This window comes from Coloeus monedula (assembly GCF_965178545.1).
Source record: "Coloeus monedula genome assembly, chromosome: 39".
Taxonomy (NCBI): domain Eukaryota; kingdom Metazoa; phylum Chordata; class Aves; order Passeriformes; family Corvidae; genus Coloeus; species Coloeus monedula.
The window spans coordinates 338,631-351,931 of NC_138819.1; the positions used below are offsets into that span (position 1 = coordinate 338,631).

Below are 13,301 nucleotides of genomic sequence, written 5' to 3' on the forward strand. Positions count from 1 at the left end.
AGAAAGATCCGCGGCCTCCGAGTGGTGCCCGAGGGTGGTTGGGGTCCTGCGGCAGAGCCCCGTGCCCAGTACAGACCAGTGCTCCCAGTACGGGCCTGGGCGCTCACTACAGACCTCCCTGCCCAGTACAGACCAGTGCTCCCAGTGCCCCCAGCACTCGCAGCCGCTGTAGTAAAATACCTTTATTGCAAACGGGGTCCCCCCGGGACCCCCCGCTCCTCCGGCCCAGCAGGGGGCGCTCAGCGGGGCGGGGCGTGGCCAGCAGCGGGGGGGCGTGGCCTGGCGGTGGGGGCGTGGCCGGGGCGGAGCAGCGGGGGCGGGGCCCGGCCGGGCTGGAGGGGGGGCGGCGGCCGCGGGAGCGCGGGGGGCGGGGCCGGGGGCGGGGCCGGGCGCAGCAGAGGGGGCGGGGCCGGCGGGCGCGAGGGGGGCGGGGCTGCGCCGGGGGGCGGGGCCGAGGAGGGCGGCGGGGGCGGGGCCGGGTGGGACACACCTGTGATCTGCACCTGTGGGAGAGAGAGGCGGGGCTGGGATGGGCGGGGCTGGGCGGGGCTGGGATGGGGCCAAAAATGGGTGGGGCTGGGATGGGGCAGGCTGGGATGGGGTGGGGCCAAAATGGGCGGGGCTGGGTGGGGCCTGGATGGGCAGGGCTGGGATTGGGTGGGGCCAGGGTGGGGCCAGGCCAGACACGCCCATGATCAACACCTGAGAGAGGCGGAGCCCGGCAGGGCTGGGGTGGGGCTAAGATTGGGAGGGGGCTGGGCAGGGCCAGGGTGGGGCTGTGGAGTGGGCGGGGCATGGTCATTGATCGATTGGGGTGTGATTGATTGATTGATTGATTGGGGTGGGGTCACGGGCAGGGGGAGGGCCTGGCACTGATGTGGATCTGGGACCAGCACCAGGATCAGGACCGGGCCCAGTCCAACCACCCAGACAGAGACTGGGAGCGGGACTGGGATGGGGACCAGCACCAGGACAGGGCTGGGACGGGGACTGGGACCAGTTGGCAGCTCAGACCCACCCCCAGCCCCCGCCCCAGCCCCTCCTCACCTCCTCGTCCTCCTCCGGCTCGGGGCGGTCCCCGGGGGGGGCTGTCGGGGGCTCCCCCCGGCCCTGGCGCTGCCGCAGGAGCCGCTCGAGGCCAAGGCGGCGCCGGGGGCCCAGCACGAAGCTCCGAACCTGCGCCGCCGTTTTGTTGCCCAGCACGGCCGCCACCGCCGGGAAATCGCGGCCGTAACGGCGCAGGGCTGGACAGGGCAGTGAGGGACAGGGCAGTGAGGGACAGGGCAGTGAGGGACAGGGCAGTGAGGGACGGGGCAGTGAGGGACAGGGGCAGTGAGGGACGGGGCAGTGAGGGACAGAGGACACGGGGGCTGAGGAGGTTAATTAGGCTAACGAGGGGGACACGCTCACCCTGCACCACCAGCAGCTGCTCATCCGTTGTCCAGCGGGAGCTGAACTTGCCATTGCCCTGGGGGGGGGATTGAAGGTGATTTTGGGGAACTGGGGGGGACGGCGGGTGGGGCTGGTGTGACACCGCAGGCCAGGCCAGGACACCGTGGGGCACACGGGGACCCACCTCAGGCGGCCGCAGCCCCTCCAGGCCCCCGTCCAGCGCCTGCCTGAGGCCGCTGTTGATCTGCTTGATCCGCTGCACCTGCGGGAAGCGGGAACACAGGGGTCACCCCGGGCCCTGGGGGGGGGGGTCCCGCGGGTTCAGGCGTCCCCAGGGGGGTTGGGTGGCCGCTACCTGCCGCTTGAGGGCCACCAGCTGGCAGTCGAGCTGGCGCAGGGCCCGCGCGCCCAGGTCGGGGTTGGCCGTGACCTCGGCCACGTCCTCGCGGCTCAGGCGCATCCCGCGGGGGGGGCGGCGCCGCTGCCGCGCCGGGGGGTGGTGCCGGTACTGCGGCTCCTTGCGCGGCCCCGCCTTGGGGTAGCACGGCTGCAATTAGCTCGGATCGTTAATCGGCTCCTCCGGTTAATTGCTTCAGTCGGGTATCGCTGGGGAATCCCCCCTACAGGGGTTGGTACGTCCCGCCCCGACCCTTGCTCTCCCCCCCCCCGCCCAGCAGGTGGCGCCGCCCCTGTCCCATTTCTGGGTGTTTTCCCCCCTTTTTTGGGGTCTCCCGACCCCCCGCCCCCTCCCAGCTCCCCCTCGTTGTTTTCAGGGATTTCGCCCAATTCCCAAGGATTCTCCCCAATTTTGGGCGTCCCACACCATCTTTAGAGAGTTCCCCCCCCCTTAGATCTTCCTTCCATGTTTTCAGTGACTCACCCCCATTTTTCGGGGGTCTGGCCCCATATTTAGGGGGTTTCCCTCCTCTCCCCCCTTGTTCTCCCCCCTCCCTTCACTGGTCACCCCACCCTTGAGAACAACCCCCCACATTTCACCCTGTGACCCCCCCAGCTCCCCCCGTGCCCCCCAAACCTCTTTTTTGGGGTCCGCAGGCTCCGTGTCCCCGTCGGGGTTGGGTCGGTGCTCGTCAGCCTCGTCGTTGCTGCGGGGCCAGGGGTGAGCTGGGGGTTTTGGGGGTGGCCGGGGGGCATTCGGGGGGTCCCGTACCTGTCCTCGCGGTCCCGGCGGCCCAGCAGGCGCCGGGCCTGGCGGTCCATGACGCTGGTGCGGGATCGGGTTTTCTTCCAGGAGTAATAATACTTGACCAGGCTGGGAATGAGCTTGTCCGGGAGCTGGGGGGGGATCGGAGGGGGGTTGGGGGGATTTAGGGGGTTTGGAGGGATTTAGGGGGGTTTGAGAGGAAAAAGGAGGAGTTTTGGGGCGATTTGGTCTCAAGGATGGGCTGGGGGGTGAAGGGAAGGGGGGGTCACCCCTATGATGGGGGGAGAGAAGGTGCAGGAAGACCCCTGAGATGGGGGGGCAAACCCACAGAAAAGAGGGGAAACCGCTAAAAACGGGGGGGCAGGAGCCCCTGGAAATGGGGAGGGGGGAAATGGGGGGAGAACCCCTAAAGATGAGGGGGGTCAGGACCCCCAAAATCAGGGGGAACCCCCAGAAATGGGGGGGAGGCACCACCTGGTGGGAGGGGGTGGCACGTACCATCCCCTATGGGGGGGGGGGTCAGGGGGTGGCATGTACCATCCCCTATGGGGGGGGGGTCAGGGGGTGGCATGTACCATCCCCTATGGGGAGGGGGGGGTCAGGGGGTGGCACGTACCATCCCCTATGGGGGGGGTCAGGGGGTGGCACGTACCATCCCCTATGGGGGGGGGTCAGGGGGTGGCATGTACCATCCCCTATGGGGGGGGGGTCAGGGGGTGGCATGTACCATCCCCTATGGGGGGGGGTCAGGGGGTGGCACGTACCATCCCCTATGGGGGGGGGTCGGGGGTGGCACGTACCATCCCCTACGGGGGGGGTGGCACAGGTACCACCTCCTCACCTCCGTGAGGGTCCTGTGACCCCCCAGCCCCCCCAAACTCCCCGGGTGACACCCGGGGGTCCCACGGGAGCAACGACCCTCCCGGGGGGGTCCCAAAAAGCCGCCGGCCGGGGCTGGATCCAACCACCTCGAGGGAGGGGGAGGCTGAGCCCTGTGAGGGGGTTTTGGGGGGCAGCTTTGGGGGTCTCACCATCTGCTGGATGCGGGCGAAGCTCTTGCCGTGGAAGCTGAAGGCCTGCTCGAAGAGCACCTTGTCCTCCACCGTCCACTCGTCCGGGAAGGGCGTGAAGTTGGCCAGGTCAGCCAAGGACTTCTCCACGTCGTGTTTGTGCCACAGCAGCATCCCCAGGGCCTGGGGGGCGCGGGGGGTCAGGGGGGCACCGGGGGCACCCGGGGGGCTGCGGGGCGGGACGCGGTACCTGCTCGATGTTGTAGCCGTGCTTGTCCTTGGCCATGGCGATGTACCTGTCCACTGGGGGGGAGGGGTTCGGGGGGTGAGAGGGGTCTGGGGGGGTATGGAGGGGTTGGGGGGCAAAGGGGGTAAAGGGAGGGCTGGAACGGGGTAAAGGGAGGGTTCGGGGGGGCAAGGGGGGATTGGGGGGGTGAAGAGGAGGTTCTGGGGGTGTAAAGGATGGGCTGGGGGGTACAGGAGGGGTTGGGGGGCCAAAGGGGCGGGGGGGGGTACAGGGGGCTTGTCAAGGGGAAGCTGAGGGGGTTAAGGGGAGATTGGGAGGGGGCAAAGGGGGTGGCTGGGGGTCAAAGGCGAGGTTGGGGGAGCAAAAGGGGGGCCCAGGGGGTGGGGGCCATCCCAGACGCCCCCTCCCACGAAGGGTCGCCCCGGTCCCGTCAGGGGGGCTCACGTTTGGCGTCGGACACGCAGTGGTTGGGGGCCCACACCAGCATCCCCTTCAGCTCCTTGTTGCTGTAGCGAGCGGGGCTCTCTGGGGGGGCACAGGGGGTCACACGGGGGGGGAAACACCCCCCAAAGCCCCCCCAGGCCCTCCCCAAACCCTCCTTACCTGGTTTGCAGTCGGGAATCACTGCCTGGTAGTCGGCCCCCACCCGGATCATGCTGTCTGGGGGGAGGGAGGGGCAGAAGGGGGCCGGGGGTTACCGGGGGGGTCCGCACCGCCCCCCCCGGGGGCTGCGGGCTGGGGGGGCCGCGGCCGAGCCCCCTCCCCGCCGGCGAACAAAGCTGTGGCCGCGCACACGCGGGCGGCCGGGGACAATGGGGACGGGGCTTTGTTCCCCCCCCATGTCCCCGTGTGTCCCCCCCACCCACCCAAACCCCACGGGGGGGGGCGGGGGGTGACGTGAGCGCTGTCCCGTCCCCCCCAAAATAAACACGCGGGGTGAACGCGGTGTCCCCGGCACGCGTGTGGGTTTGGGGGGGGGGTGGGGGGACACACACGGGGGGTGTCCTGCGGTTTGGGGGGACGCAGGTGCGGGGGTCTTTTTTTGGGGGGGGAGGCACTCACCGTGGGCGTGCTCGTCCTCGCTGGCCTCGTCCTCGGAGTGGGGGGGCCCCGCGCCGCCCCCCGCCTTGGCCCGGCTGCGGGACAGGATCCCCGAGGGCTTCTCCATCACCGACGGCATCGCCCGGGGGGAGCGGCGCGGGGAACCCCCCGAGCCCCCCGGGGATCCCCTCACGGCCCCGCGGGGGAGGGGCTCGGCCCCGGCGCCCCCCGCCAAACTTTAACCCGAGCGCGGGATTGGGGAGGGGGCGTGGGAATTTGGGGAGGGGGGGAGGAGGACGCGGGGCGGACGGGAGGGTCCCTCCCCCGAAAGGGGAAACACCCCCCGGGACAGGGGTGAGGCTGAGGGGGTTTGGGGAGGGGTCCCGGCCGGGGGTGGCGGGGGTCCCGAGCCCGCCGAGCCCACACAAAGCGCCGCCGGCCGCTGCCGCCGCCTCCCGGTGCCAAAGTAGTTCCAGCTCCCCCGGCCTCAGCACGGCCCCCCCGCCCCCCGTACCCCTCCGCGCCGGCTCGGGGGGCCCGGGGGGCGCGGGGGGCGAGCGGGGACCGGCTGTGGGGCTGGAGCTCCGGTCAGCGGCACCCCCCGCGTGCGGCCGGGGGGAACAAAGGGCCGGGGGCAGCGCGGGGACAAAGGGGCTGGGGGGGTCAGGGGCTGCCGGGGGCTCAGGGGGCTGTTACGGGGCTGTGGGGCAGCTGTGGGGCTGGGGTCTGTCCCTCTGTGGGGCTGGGGGGGCCATGGGGCTGCCCCACATCCCCCGTCAGCCCCCTACACCTGGGGTCCTGTGGGGTGATCCCCACTGGGGGAGCGTTTGGGGCAGGCTGTGGGGCAGGGTTATGGGGTGGGCTGAGGCCTCTCCGTCAGGGCCATGGGGCCAAACTATGGGGCAGCCCAAGGACCATGGGGCCAGGCTGCAGGGCTGCGTTATGGAGCAGGACTATGGAGCGGACTGAGGGCTATGGGGCAGGGCTGCAGGGCTGGGCTATAGGGTGAACCGAGGGCTATGGGGCAGGCTTATGTGGCCAAGCTGAAGTTTGTCAGTCCATCCTGGGGTCTGTGGGGCTGTACCACGCTATGTTGGGCCAGGTTAGGGCCATTCCAGGGATGTGGGGCTGCACCAGGGTCTGTTGTGCCGGTTTAGGACCGTACCGGAATCCGTGGGGCCGTACCGGGATCCGTGGGGCCGTACCGGGCTCTGTTGTGCCGGTTCGGGCCGTACCGGGATCCGCGGGGCCGTACCGGGATCCGTGGGGCCATAGCGGGATCTGTTGTGCCGGTTTAGGACCGTACCGGGATCCGCGGAGCCATACCGGGATCCGTGGGGCCGCACCAGGGTCTGTTGTGCCGGTTCGGGCCGTACCGGGATCCGCGGGGCCGTACCGGGCTCTGTTGTGCTGTTTTAGGGCCACGTCGCGGTCTCTGGGACCCCCCAGTCCCACCATGGCGGCCCCGCTCCCCTCAGCGCAGGGGGCGGAGCCTCCCGCGCTCCCGCCCCCTCCGCTCTCAGCCAATCAGCGCCGAGCCGCCTTCGCGCCCCGCGCCGCCGCCACGCTCGCGCCGCCCCCGCACCTCCCGCTCCCTTCCCGCGCACGCGCAGAGGCCCCGCCCGCGCCGCTGCCCCTCTCGCCCCGCCCCTTTCCTCTCTGCGCCTGCGCGTTGGCCGCCGGCCGCGGGCTCGCGCGCTTCGCGCTCCGCCCCCCTCCCGCCCCCCCCCGTATAAATAGCGCGCCCCCCGCGCGCGCCCCCTCAGACCCCCCGCGCCCCCCGCGCCGCGAGGAGCCGCCGCTGCCGCCATTATGGGGGTGAGCGGGACCGCGCCGCGCCTGGGGGGTGGCTCGGCCTGAGGGGAAAGAGAGCGGGGGTGGGGCCTGCGAGGCGCCGCTGAGCGGATTTGGGGCCGCCTGAGAAGGTGGAGGGTAACCGCGAAGGGATACGGGAGTTCTGCGAGGGAATTCGGGGTCGTCTGAGAGGGTGGGGGGTCGCCGCGAGGCCTTACGGGGATTCTCTGAGGAGGTTTGGGGCCGTCTGAGAGGATGGGGGGGCTCTTTGGGGTGATACAGGGCTACCGTGAGGAGATACGGGGTTCTGTGAGGGGACTGGGGGCTCCTATGCGGGGGTTTGGGACTTTCCGTCAGGTTTTGGGGTTGTCTGAGGTAGTTTGGGGCTTTTAGGAGGATGCTTGTGTCTCTACGAGGGGTCTGGATGCTGCTATGAGGAAATTTGGGACGTTTGGGGGCTATCTGAGGTTGTTGGGGCTTCTGTGAGGGTCTTAGAACCTTTCCTGGGAATTTGAGGTTCCCACGAGGAAAGGTGGGATCTTCTGAGTGGGTTTGGGGCTATTATAGGGGATTTGGGGGTCTGGGGGCTGTGTGGAGAGGGGTGCTCAGGACTAGAGGGGGTCTGGGGGGGGGATTTGGGGCTGTTCAGGGGGTTTGGGGGTCTCCGAGCTGGGTTTGGGGCTGTGCTCCCCCAGACACCTCCCATGATCTCCCACCCACCCATGAACCCCAACTGCTGGGAAATCTCCACGTTCTCTCCCAAAATGACCCAAACCTGGACATTTTAGTGACCGTATCCCAGCCAGCAGCAGGTGGTGGCTGCTCCAAGCCCCCAAAAACACCTTAATTCCCACCAAAACTACCGACAGGTGTATTTTGGGGGGACACTCACCCTGTCCCCCTCCCCAACCTACTGCTTTTCCTGTAAAATCTTCGTTTTTGGGTGTGCTTCTTTTACTTTGGTGGAGCTGAAGCTCAGGAGTTCCAGTCCCGCTTTGACCGGGGATTTGGAGGGATCCCAGCAGGATCCTTCATTTTGGGGTAAAATCACCCACATTTGGCTTATTCCTTGGGCCGGACTCCTCAAATTCCGGGAAAAAACACTAAAAGTGGCAATTTTATGTGGCCGCTGCTTGGTGTTGCCTCCTCGTCCCACCTAAAACCCCCAAGATTTTGGGGAAAAACCCCTTCAAAGTGGATCATCCCAGCAGCATCACTCCCACACGGATATGACAAATTTAACACTGGTTTTATCCCCAAAACCCCTTTTCCCCAAAGATTTTGGGACAGCTCCCCTCTCCTCACCTCCAACTCCGCATCGGTGCCGTTTGACGAGCGCAAATTTTGGGGGCAAATCTTTTGGGATTGCTGGTGGGCGGGGCTTTGGCGCCGCTTGGAATCACCGGGATTTGGTGCGAATTCCCGGGGTTTTGGTGCGTTTTTTTCCCCCCAGAGGAAGTCGAGCAAAGCCAAGGAGAAGAAGCAGCGGCGGCTGGAGGAGCGCGCGGCCATGGCCGCTGTCTGCGCCAAGGTCGAGGCCGCCAACAAAGTGAGTGTGGAAAACAAAAAAACGGGAGAAAAACCCCGGAATCGGTGAAAACCCCGCCACGGCCCCGCTGGCTCTCGGCCGCTCTTTGGTCTCTTCCAGCTCCAAGATCCCCTCGAAGCCTTCCCGGTGTTCAAGAAGTACGACAGGAACGGGTGAGTGCTGGCGCTCCCGGCGTCCCTGAGGCGCTTCCTGGCGTTCCCAGGGTCTTTGAGGGGGTTCCCGGTGTCCCTCAGGTGGTTCCTGCTGCTGCTGGCCTGTTCCTGGGGCTTCCCACGTGGTTCCCAGTGTCCCCAGGGTCATTCCTGATGTCCCTGAAGTGGTTCCTGGTGTTTCCAGGACCTTTGAGGCCATTCCCGGTGTCCCCCAGGGCCATTCCCGGTGTCCCCCAGGGCCATTCCCGGTGCCTCTGACACGTTTCCAGTGTCCCCAAGGTTGTTCCCAGTATCCCTGGTGTGTTCCCGGTGTCCCCCAGCCCGTTCCCGGTGTCACCACCGTGTCCCCTCCGGCCTGTCCCGCAGCCTGAACGTGTCCATCGAGTGCCGCCGCGTGTCCGGCCTGGAGCCGTCCACCCTCGACTGGGCCTTCGAGCTGACCAAGGCCAACATGCAGACGCTGTGAGTGTCCCCTGGCCCTGCCACCACCCCGCTGTCACACTCGGCTCCCCCCGATCCCAAACCCCCCAGGAGGTGCTGCTGCCAGGATTTCCGGGGCGTTCAGCACCCCGAACTCGGGAGGGAGGAATCGCATCCCCGAAATCACGGTGCGGGTTGGCTTCGCTCCCAAAATTCTGGGGTTTGTCCTCACAAAATCTGTGGGGAATCCAGCAACTGATGGATTCCCCTACCCCAAAATGGGTGGATTCTCCCACCCTGCAATTTTGACTTTTTGGCTTTTTGACTTTTCCCCCTGGTGATTTCCTGGGATTCACATTTCCCACCTCAATTCTTGCCACCGTTTCCCCCAAATCCCCGATTTTCTTCTCCACCCCAATCCCCGTTTTTTTTTGTTTTTTTTGTTTTTTTTTGCCCCAAACCCCATTTTTTTGCCCCCAGCCCCATTTCTTTGCCCCCAAATCCCATCGTTTGCCCCCGCTGCAGGTACGAGCAGAGCGAGTGGGGCTGGAAGGAGCGGGAGAAGCGGGAGGAGCTGCGGGACGAGCGCGCCTGGTACCTCCTGGCCCGCGAGGCCGGCGCCGGCCCCGTCGCCTTCTCCCACTTCCGCTTCGACGTCGAGTGCGGCGACGAGGTCCTGTACTGGTGAGCGCCGGGTTTGGGGCGAAATCCGCCGGATTCGGGGCTTTTCGTGGTGCCTGAGAGGTTCTCTGGGCTCTGTCCCGCAGCTACGAGGTGCAGCTGGAGAGCCGAGTGCGGCGGCGCGGGCTGGGCAAGTTCCTGCTGCAGATCCTGCAGCTCGTGGCCAACAGGTGACAGCGGGCTCGGGGCAGAAACGGGGCGGGGTTTTGGGGGAAAACAGGGGGGGTTTGGGGGCGGGGGTTGGGGGTGAAGCTGGGGCTGGTTTTGAGGTGGAATTGGGGCAGTTTGGGGGTGAAATTGAGGCTGGTTTTGAGGTAAAACCAGAGTAGTTTGGGGGTGAAATTGGGGCTGTATTTGGGGTGAAATTGGGGTAGTTTGGGGGTGAAATTTGGGCTGGTTTTGAGGTAAAACCGGGGCAGTTTGTGGGTGAAATTGGGGCAGTTTGGGAGTTAAACTGGGGCTGTATTTGGGGTGAAACTGGGGCTGTATTTGGGGTGAAATTGGGACAGTTTGGGGGTGAAATCGGGGCAGTTTTGGGGGTGAAATCGGGGCAGTTTTGGGGGTGAAACCGGGGCTGTATTTGGAGTGAAATTGGGGTAGTTTGGGGGTGAAATTTGGGCTGGTTTTGAGGTAAAACCGGGGCAGTTTGTGGGTGAAATTGGGGCAGTTTGGGAGTTAAACTGGGGCTGTATTTGGGGTGAAACTGGGGCTGTATTTGGGGTGAAACTGGGGCTGTATTTGGGGTGAAATTGGGACAGTTTGGGGGCGAAACCGGGGCAGTTTTGGGGATGAAACCGGGGCAGTTTTGGGGATGAAACCGGGGGCAGTTTTGAGGTGAAACCGGGGCAGTTTTGGGGTGAAATCGGGACAGTTTGGGGATCAAACCCGGGGCAGTTTTGGGGGTGAAACCGGGGCAGTTTTGGGATGAAACCGGGGCAGTTTTGGGGTGAAACCGGGGCAGTTTGGGGGCTCGGCGGGGCCGTTGCCGAGGTGAAACCGAGCGCTCCGGGGCCGTGCCCCCCGTGCCCCCCAGCACGCAGATGAAGAAGGTGATGCTGACCGTGTTCAAGCACAACCACGGCGCCTACCAGTTCTTCCGCGAGGCGCTGCAGTAAGTGCTGCCCGCCCCAAAACCGCCCGATTTGCCCCCAAATCCCCGCCGGGAGGTAACAGCTGTGGCACGACTGTCGTTGCAGTGGCCGGGGCCGGGCGCCGCGGGCAGGCGGGGCAGGGGCGGCGACAGAGGTGGGTGCTCGGGACCCCCCCCTCGGGACCCCCCTCGGCGCCACGACCCCAAATGGGGGGGGGGGAGACACCCAGGCTTGGAGGAGGGGGGAGAAACCCCTCTGGAAGGGTTTGAGAGCCCTTTTTGGGGGAGATTTGCCCTTTTCTGGGACTTTTAAGGCCTTTTTTGGGGGAGATTTGCCCTTTTCTGGCATTTTAAAGCCCTTTTCGGGGGAAGATTTGCCTTTTTTTGGAACTTTTAAGCCCTTTTTGGGGAAGATTTGCCTTTTTCTGGGACTTTTAAGGCCTTTTTAGGGAAGATTTGTCCTTTTTGGGGGAGATTTGCCCTTTTCTGGTATTTTTAAACCCTTTTTGGGGAAGATTTGCCTTTTTCTGGCATTTTTAAGCCCCTTTTAGGGGGAATATTTGCCTTTTTTTGGAACTTTTAAGCTCTTTTTGGGGAAGATTTGCCTTTTTCTGGCATTTTTAAGCCCTTTTGGGGGGAGATTTGCCTTTTTCTGGCATTTTTAAGCCCCTTTTAGGGGGAAGATTTGCCCTTTTCTGGCATTTTTAAGCCCTTTTTGGGGAAGATTTGCCCTTTTCGGGGAAGATTTGCCCTTTTCTGGCATTTTTAAGCCCTTTTTGGGGGAATATTTGCCTTTTTATGGAACTTTTAAGCCCTTTTTTGGGGGAGATTTGCCTTTTTCTGGCATTTTTAAGCCCTTTTTGGGGAAGATTTGCCTTTTTCTGGCATTTTTAAACCCTTTTTGGGGAAGATTTGCCTTTTTCTGGTGTTTTTAAACCCTTCCGGTCTCTTTTTTTTGCAGGTGGTTTTACTGCCGGTTTTTTAGGGGCATTTTGAACCCTTTTTTGCTTTTCTTAACCCATTTAGGGCTGTTCTTTCCAGGTGTTTGATTTTCCAAAGGTTTTTACCTCTTCTGGGTGTTTTTAAACCAAAGTTTTTGCCCTTTTCTGTATTTATTTGGAACCATTTTTTTGCTGTTTTGCTCCTTTTCGGGGGGAATTTCAAGCTCATTTTAGGTTTTTTTGGTCCCATTTCTGAGGAGTCTTTTTTTAACCCTTTGCTCATTTTTTTAACACATTTTTGGGTGGTTTTGCTCCTTTCCTGAGTGTTTTTTAAACCCATTTTTTAGGGTTGTAACCACTTGCCCAAGTCCTTTCCCCCTGCTTCCTTTTCATCATTTTTAATCCCTTTTCCCAAAACTTTTCCCCTTTTCCCATCATTTTTCCAACCCCCTCCTCCTTCTGTTTCCCATAACCCGATTCTGCCACTTTTTAATCCAAATTGTGAGAGAATTTTTAAGCCATTTCCCGTTCTTCCATTTTTCCATTTCCCGGGGGTTTTCAACCCATTTCCCCGGGGCTTTAACCCCCCCTTTCCCAGGCGGTTTTTAACTCCTTTTCCTGGCATTTTGGGGCCGTTTTTACCCTTTTTTTGGGGCCGTTTTTACCTCTATTTTTGGGCCGCTTTTGCCTTTTTCTGGGGCTGTTTTTACCCTTTTTTGGGCCGTTTTTACCCCTATTTTTGGGGCCGTTTTTACCCTTTTTTTGGGGCCGTTTTTACCCTTTTTTTGGGGCCGTTTTTACCCTTTTTTTGGGGCCGTCTTTGCCCCTTTTTTTGGGCCGTCTTTGCCCCTTTTTTTGGGCCGTCTTTGCCCCTTTTTTTGGGCCGTTTTTACCTCTATTTTTGGGGCCGTTTTTACCTCTATTTTTGGGCCGCTTTTGCCTTTTTCTGGGGCTGTTTTTACCCCTATTTTGGGGCCGTTTTTACCCTTTTTTTGGGGCCGTTTTTACCTCTATTTTTGGGCCGCTTTTGCCTTTTTCTGGGGCCGTTTTTACCCCCTTTTTTGGGGCCGTTTTACCCCTTTTTTGGGGCCGTTTTTACCCCCTTTTTTGGGGCCGTTTTTACCCCTTTTTTGGGGCCGTTTTACCCCTTTTTTTGGCCGTTTTTACCCCTTTTTTGGGGCCGTTTTACCCCTTTTTTTGGCCGTTTTTACCCCTTTTTTGGGCCGTTTTACCCCTTTTTTTGGGCCGTTTTACCCCTTTTTTGGGCCGTTTTTACCCTTTTTTTGGGTGCTCCCCTCCTCCAGCCTTTCCCCCGCTCCTTCCCTCCCCCTGCCAGCTTGGGGGGTGACACTGGGGGGGTTCGGGGTGACACTGGGGGGGTCGGGGGGGTTTAGGGTGACCCCCCGTGCCCCCCTGTCCCCCCAGGTTCGAGGTGGACGCCACCTCCCCCAGCGTGTCCGGCTGCTGCGGGGACGACTCCTCCTACGAGATCCTGAGCCGCAGCACCAGGTTCGGGGACCCCCACCCCGGGGGGGGGCCCTGCGCCGGCTGCTGCCACTGAGCCCCCAAAAACCCCCCAAAAAACGCCCCCGGGGCCCGCGGGGGACCCCCCGAACTGGGGACAGAATCCTCCCTCCGCGCCTCTTCTGGCCGGGAACAGGCGGACGCTGCGGCTGCGAGGGGATTTTCGCCCTTTCCTTTGTACCTTGCCTTTGTTTTATCAGCGGTTTTCTTTGTACGCGGGAAATAAATAATGAGGAAACTTTAATTAAAAGGCTCGTGGTGCTGCGGGGGGGCGTGGCCTAGGGGTGGGTATGTAAAT

At 63.1% G+C, this 13,301-nt stretch overlaps 2 protein-coding genes across 2 annotated transcripts; one reads left to right on the top strand and one right to left on the bottom strand.

Moving 5' to 3' along the window:
- Nucleotides 1-239: 239 nt before the first annotated feature.
- Nucleotides 240-4,991, bottom strand: RCOR2 (REST corepressor 2; the record flags this gene model as incomplete). Its single annotated transcript, XM_082300433.1, has 12 exons — nucleotides 240-503; nucleotides 1,048-1,244; nucleotides 1,411-1,468; nucleotides 1,577-1,654; nucleotides 1,748-1,939; nucleotides 2,426-2,495; nucleotides 2,561-2,685; nucleotides 3,586-3,747; nucleotides 3,815-3,867; nucleotides 4,256-4,336; nucleotides 4,415-4,471; nucleotides 4,874-4,991. 12 exons carry the CDS (start codon nucleotides 4,989-4,991, stop codon nucleotides 240-242), a joined length of 1,455 nt encoding a protein of 484 aa, XP_082156559.1.
- Nucleotides 4,992-6,593: 1,602 nt separating this feature from the next.
- NAA40 (N-alpha-acetyltransferase 40, NatD catalytic subunit) lies at nucleotides 6,594-13,183 on the top strand. The gene is made up of 8 exons (XM_082300468.1): nucleotides 6,594-6,670; nucleotides 8,100-8,195; nucleotides 8,295-8,347; nucleotides 8,714-8,809; nucleotides 9,293-9,451; nucleotides 9,535-9,618; nucleotides 10,482-10,559; nucleotides 12,905-13,183. The coding sequence occupies exons 1-8, from the start codon at nucleotides 6,665-6,667 to the stop codon at nucleotides 13,038-13,040; spliced, it is 708 nt and encodes a 235-aa protein (XP_082156594.1). The 5' UTR covers nucleotides 6,594-6,664; the 3' UTR covers nucleotides 13,041-13,183.
- The last annotated feature ends 118 nt before the right edge of the window (nucleotides 13,184-13,301 follow it).

Coding starts and splice junctions, on each gene's coding strand:
- NAA40 (XM_082300468.1), top strand. Junction 8,348..8,713: donor AAGAAGTACGACAGGAACGG/GTGAGTGCTGGC, acceptor CCTGTCCCGCAG/CCTGAACGTGTCCATCGAGT. Junction 10,560..12,904: donor TTCTTCCGCGAGGCGCTGCA/GTAAGTGCTGCC, acceptor CTGTCCCCCCAG/GTTCGAGGTGGACGCCACCT.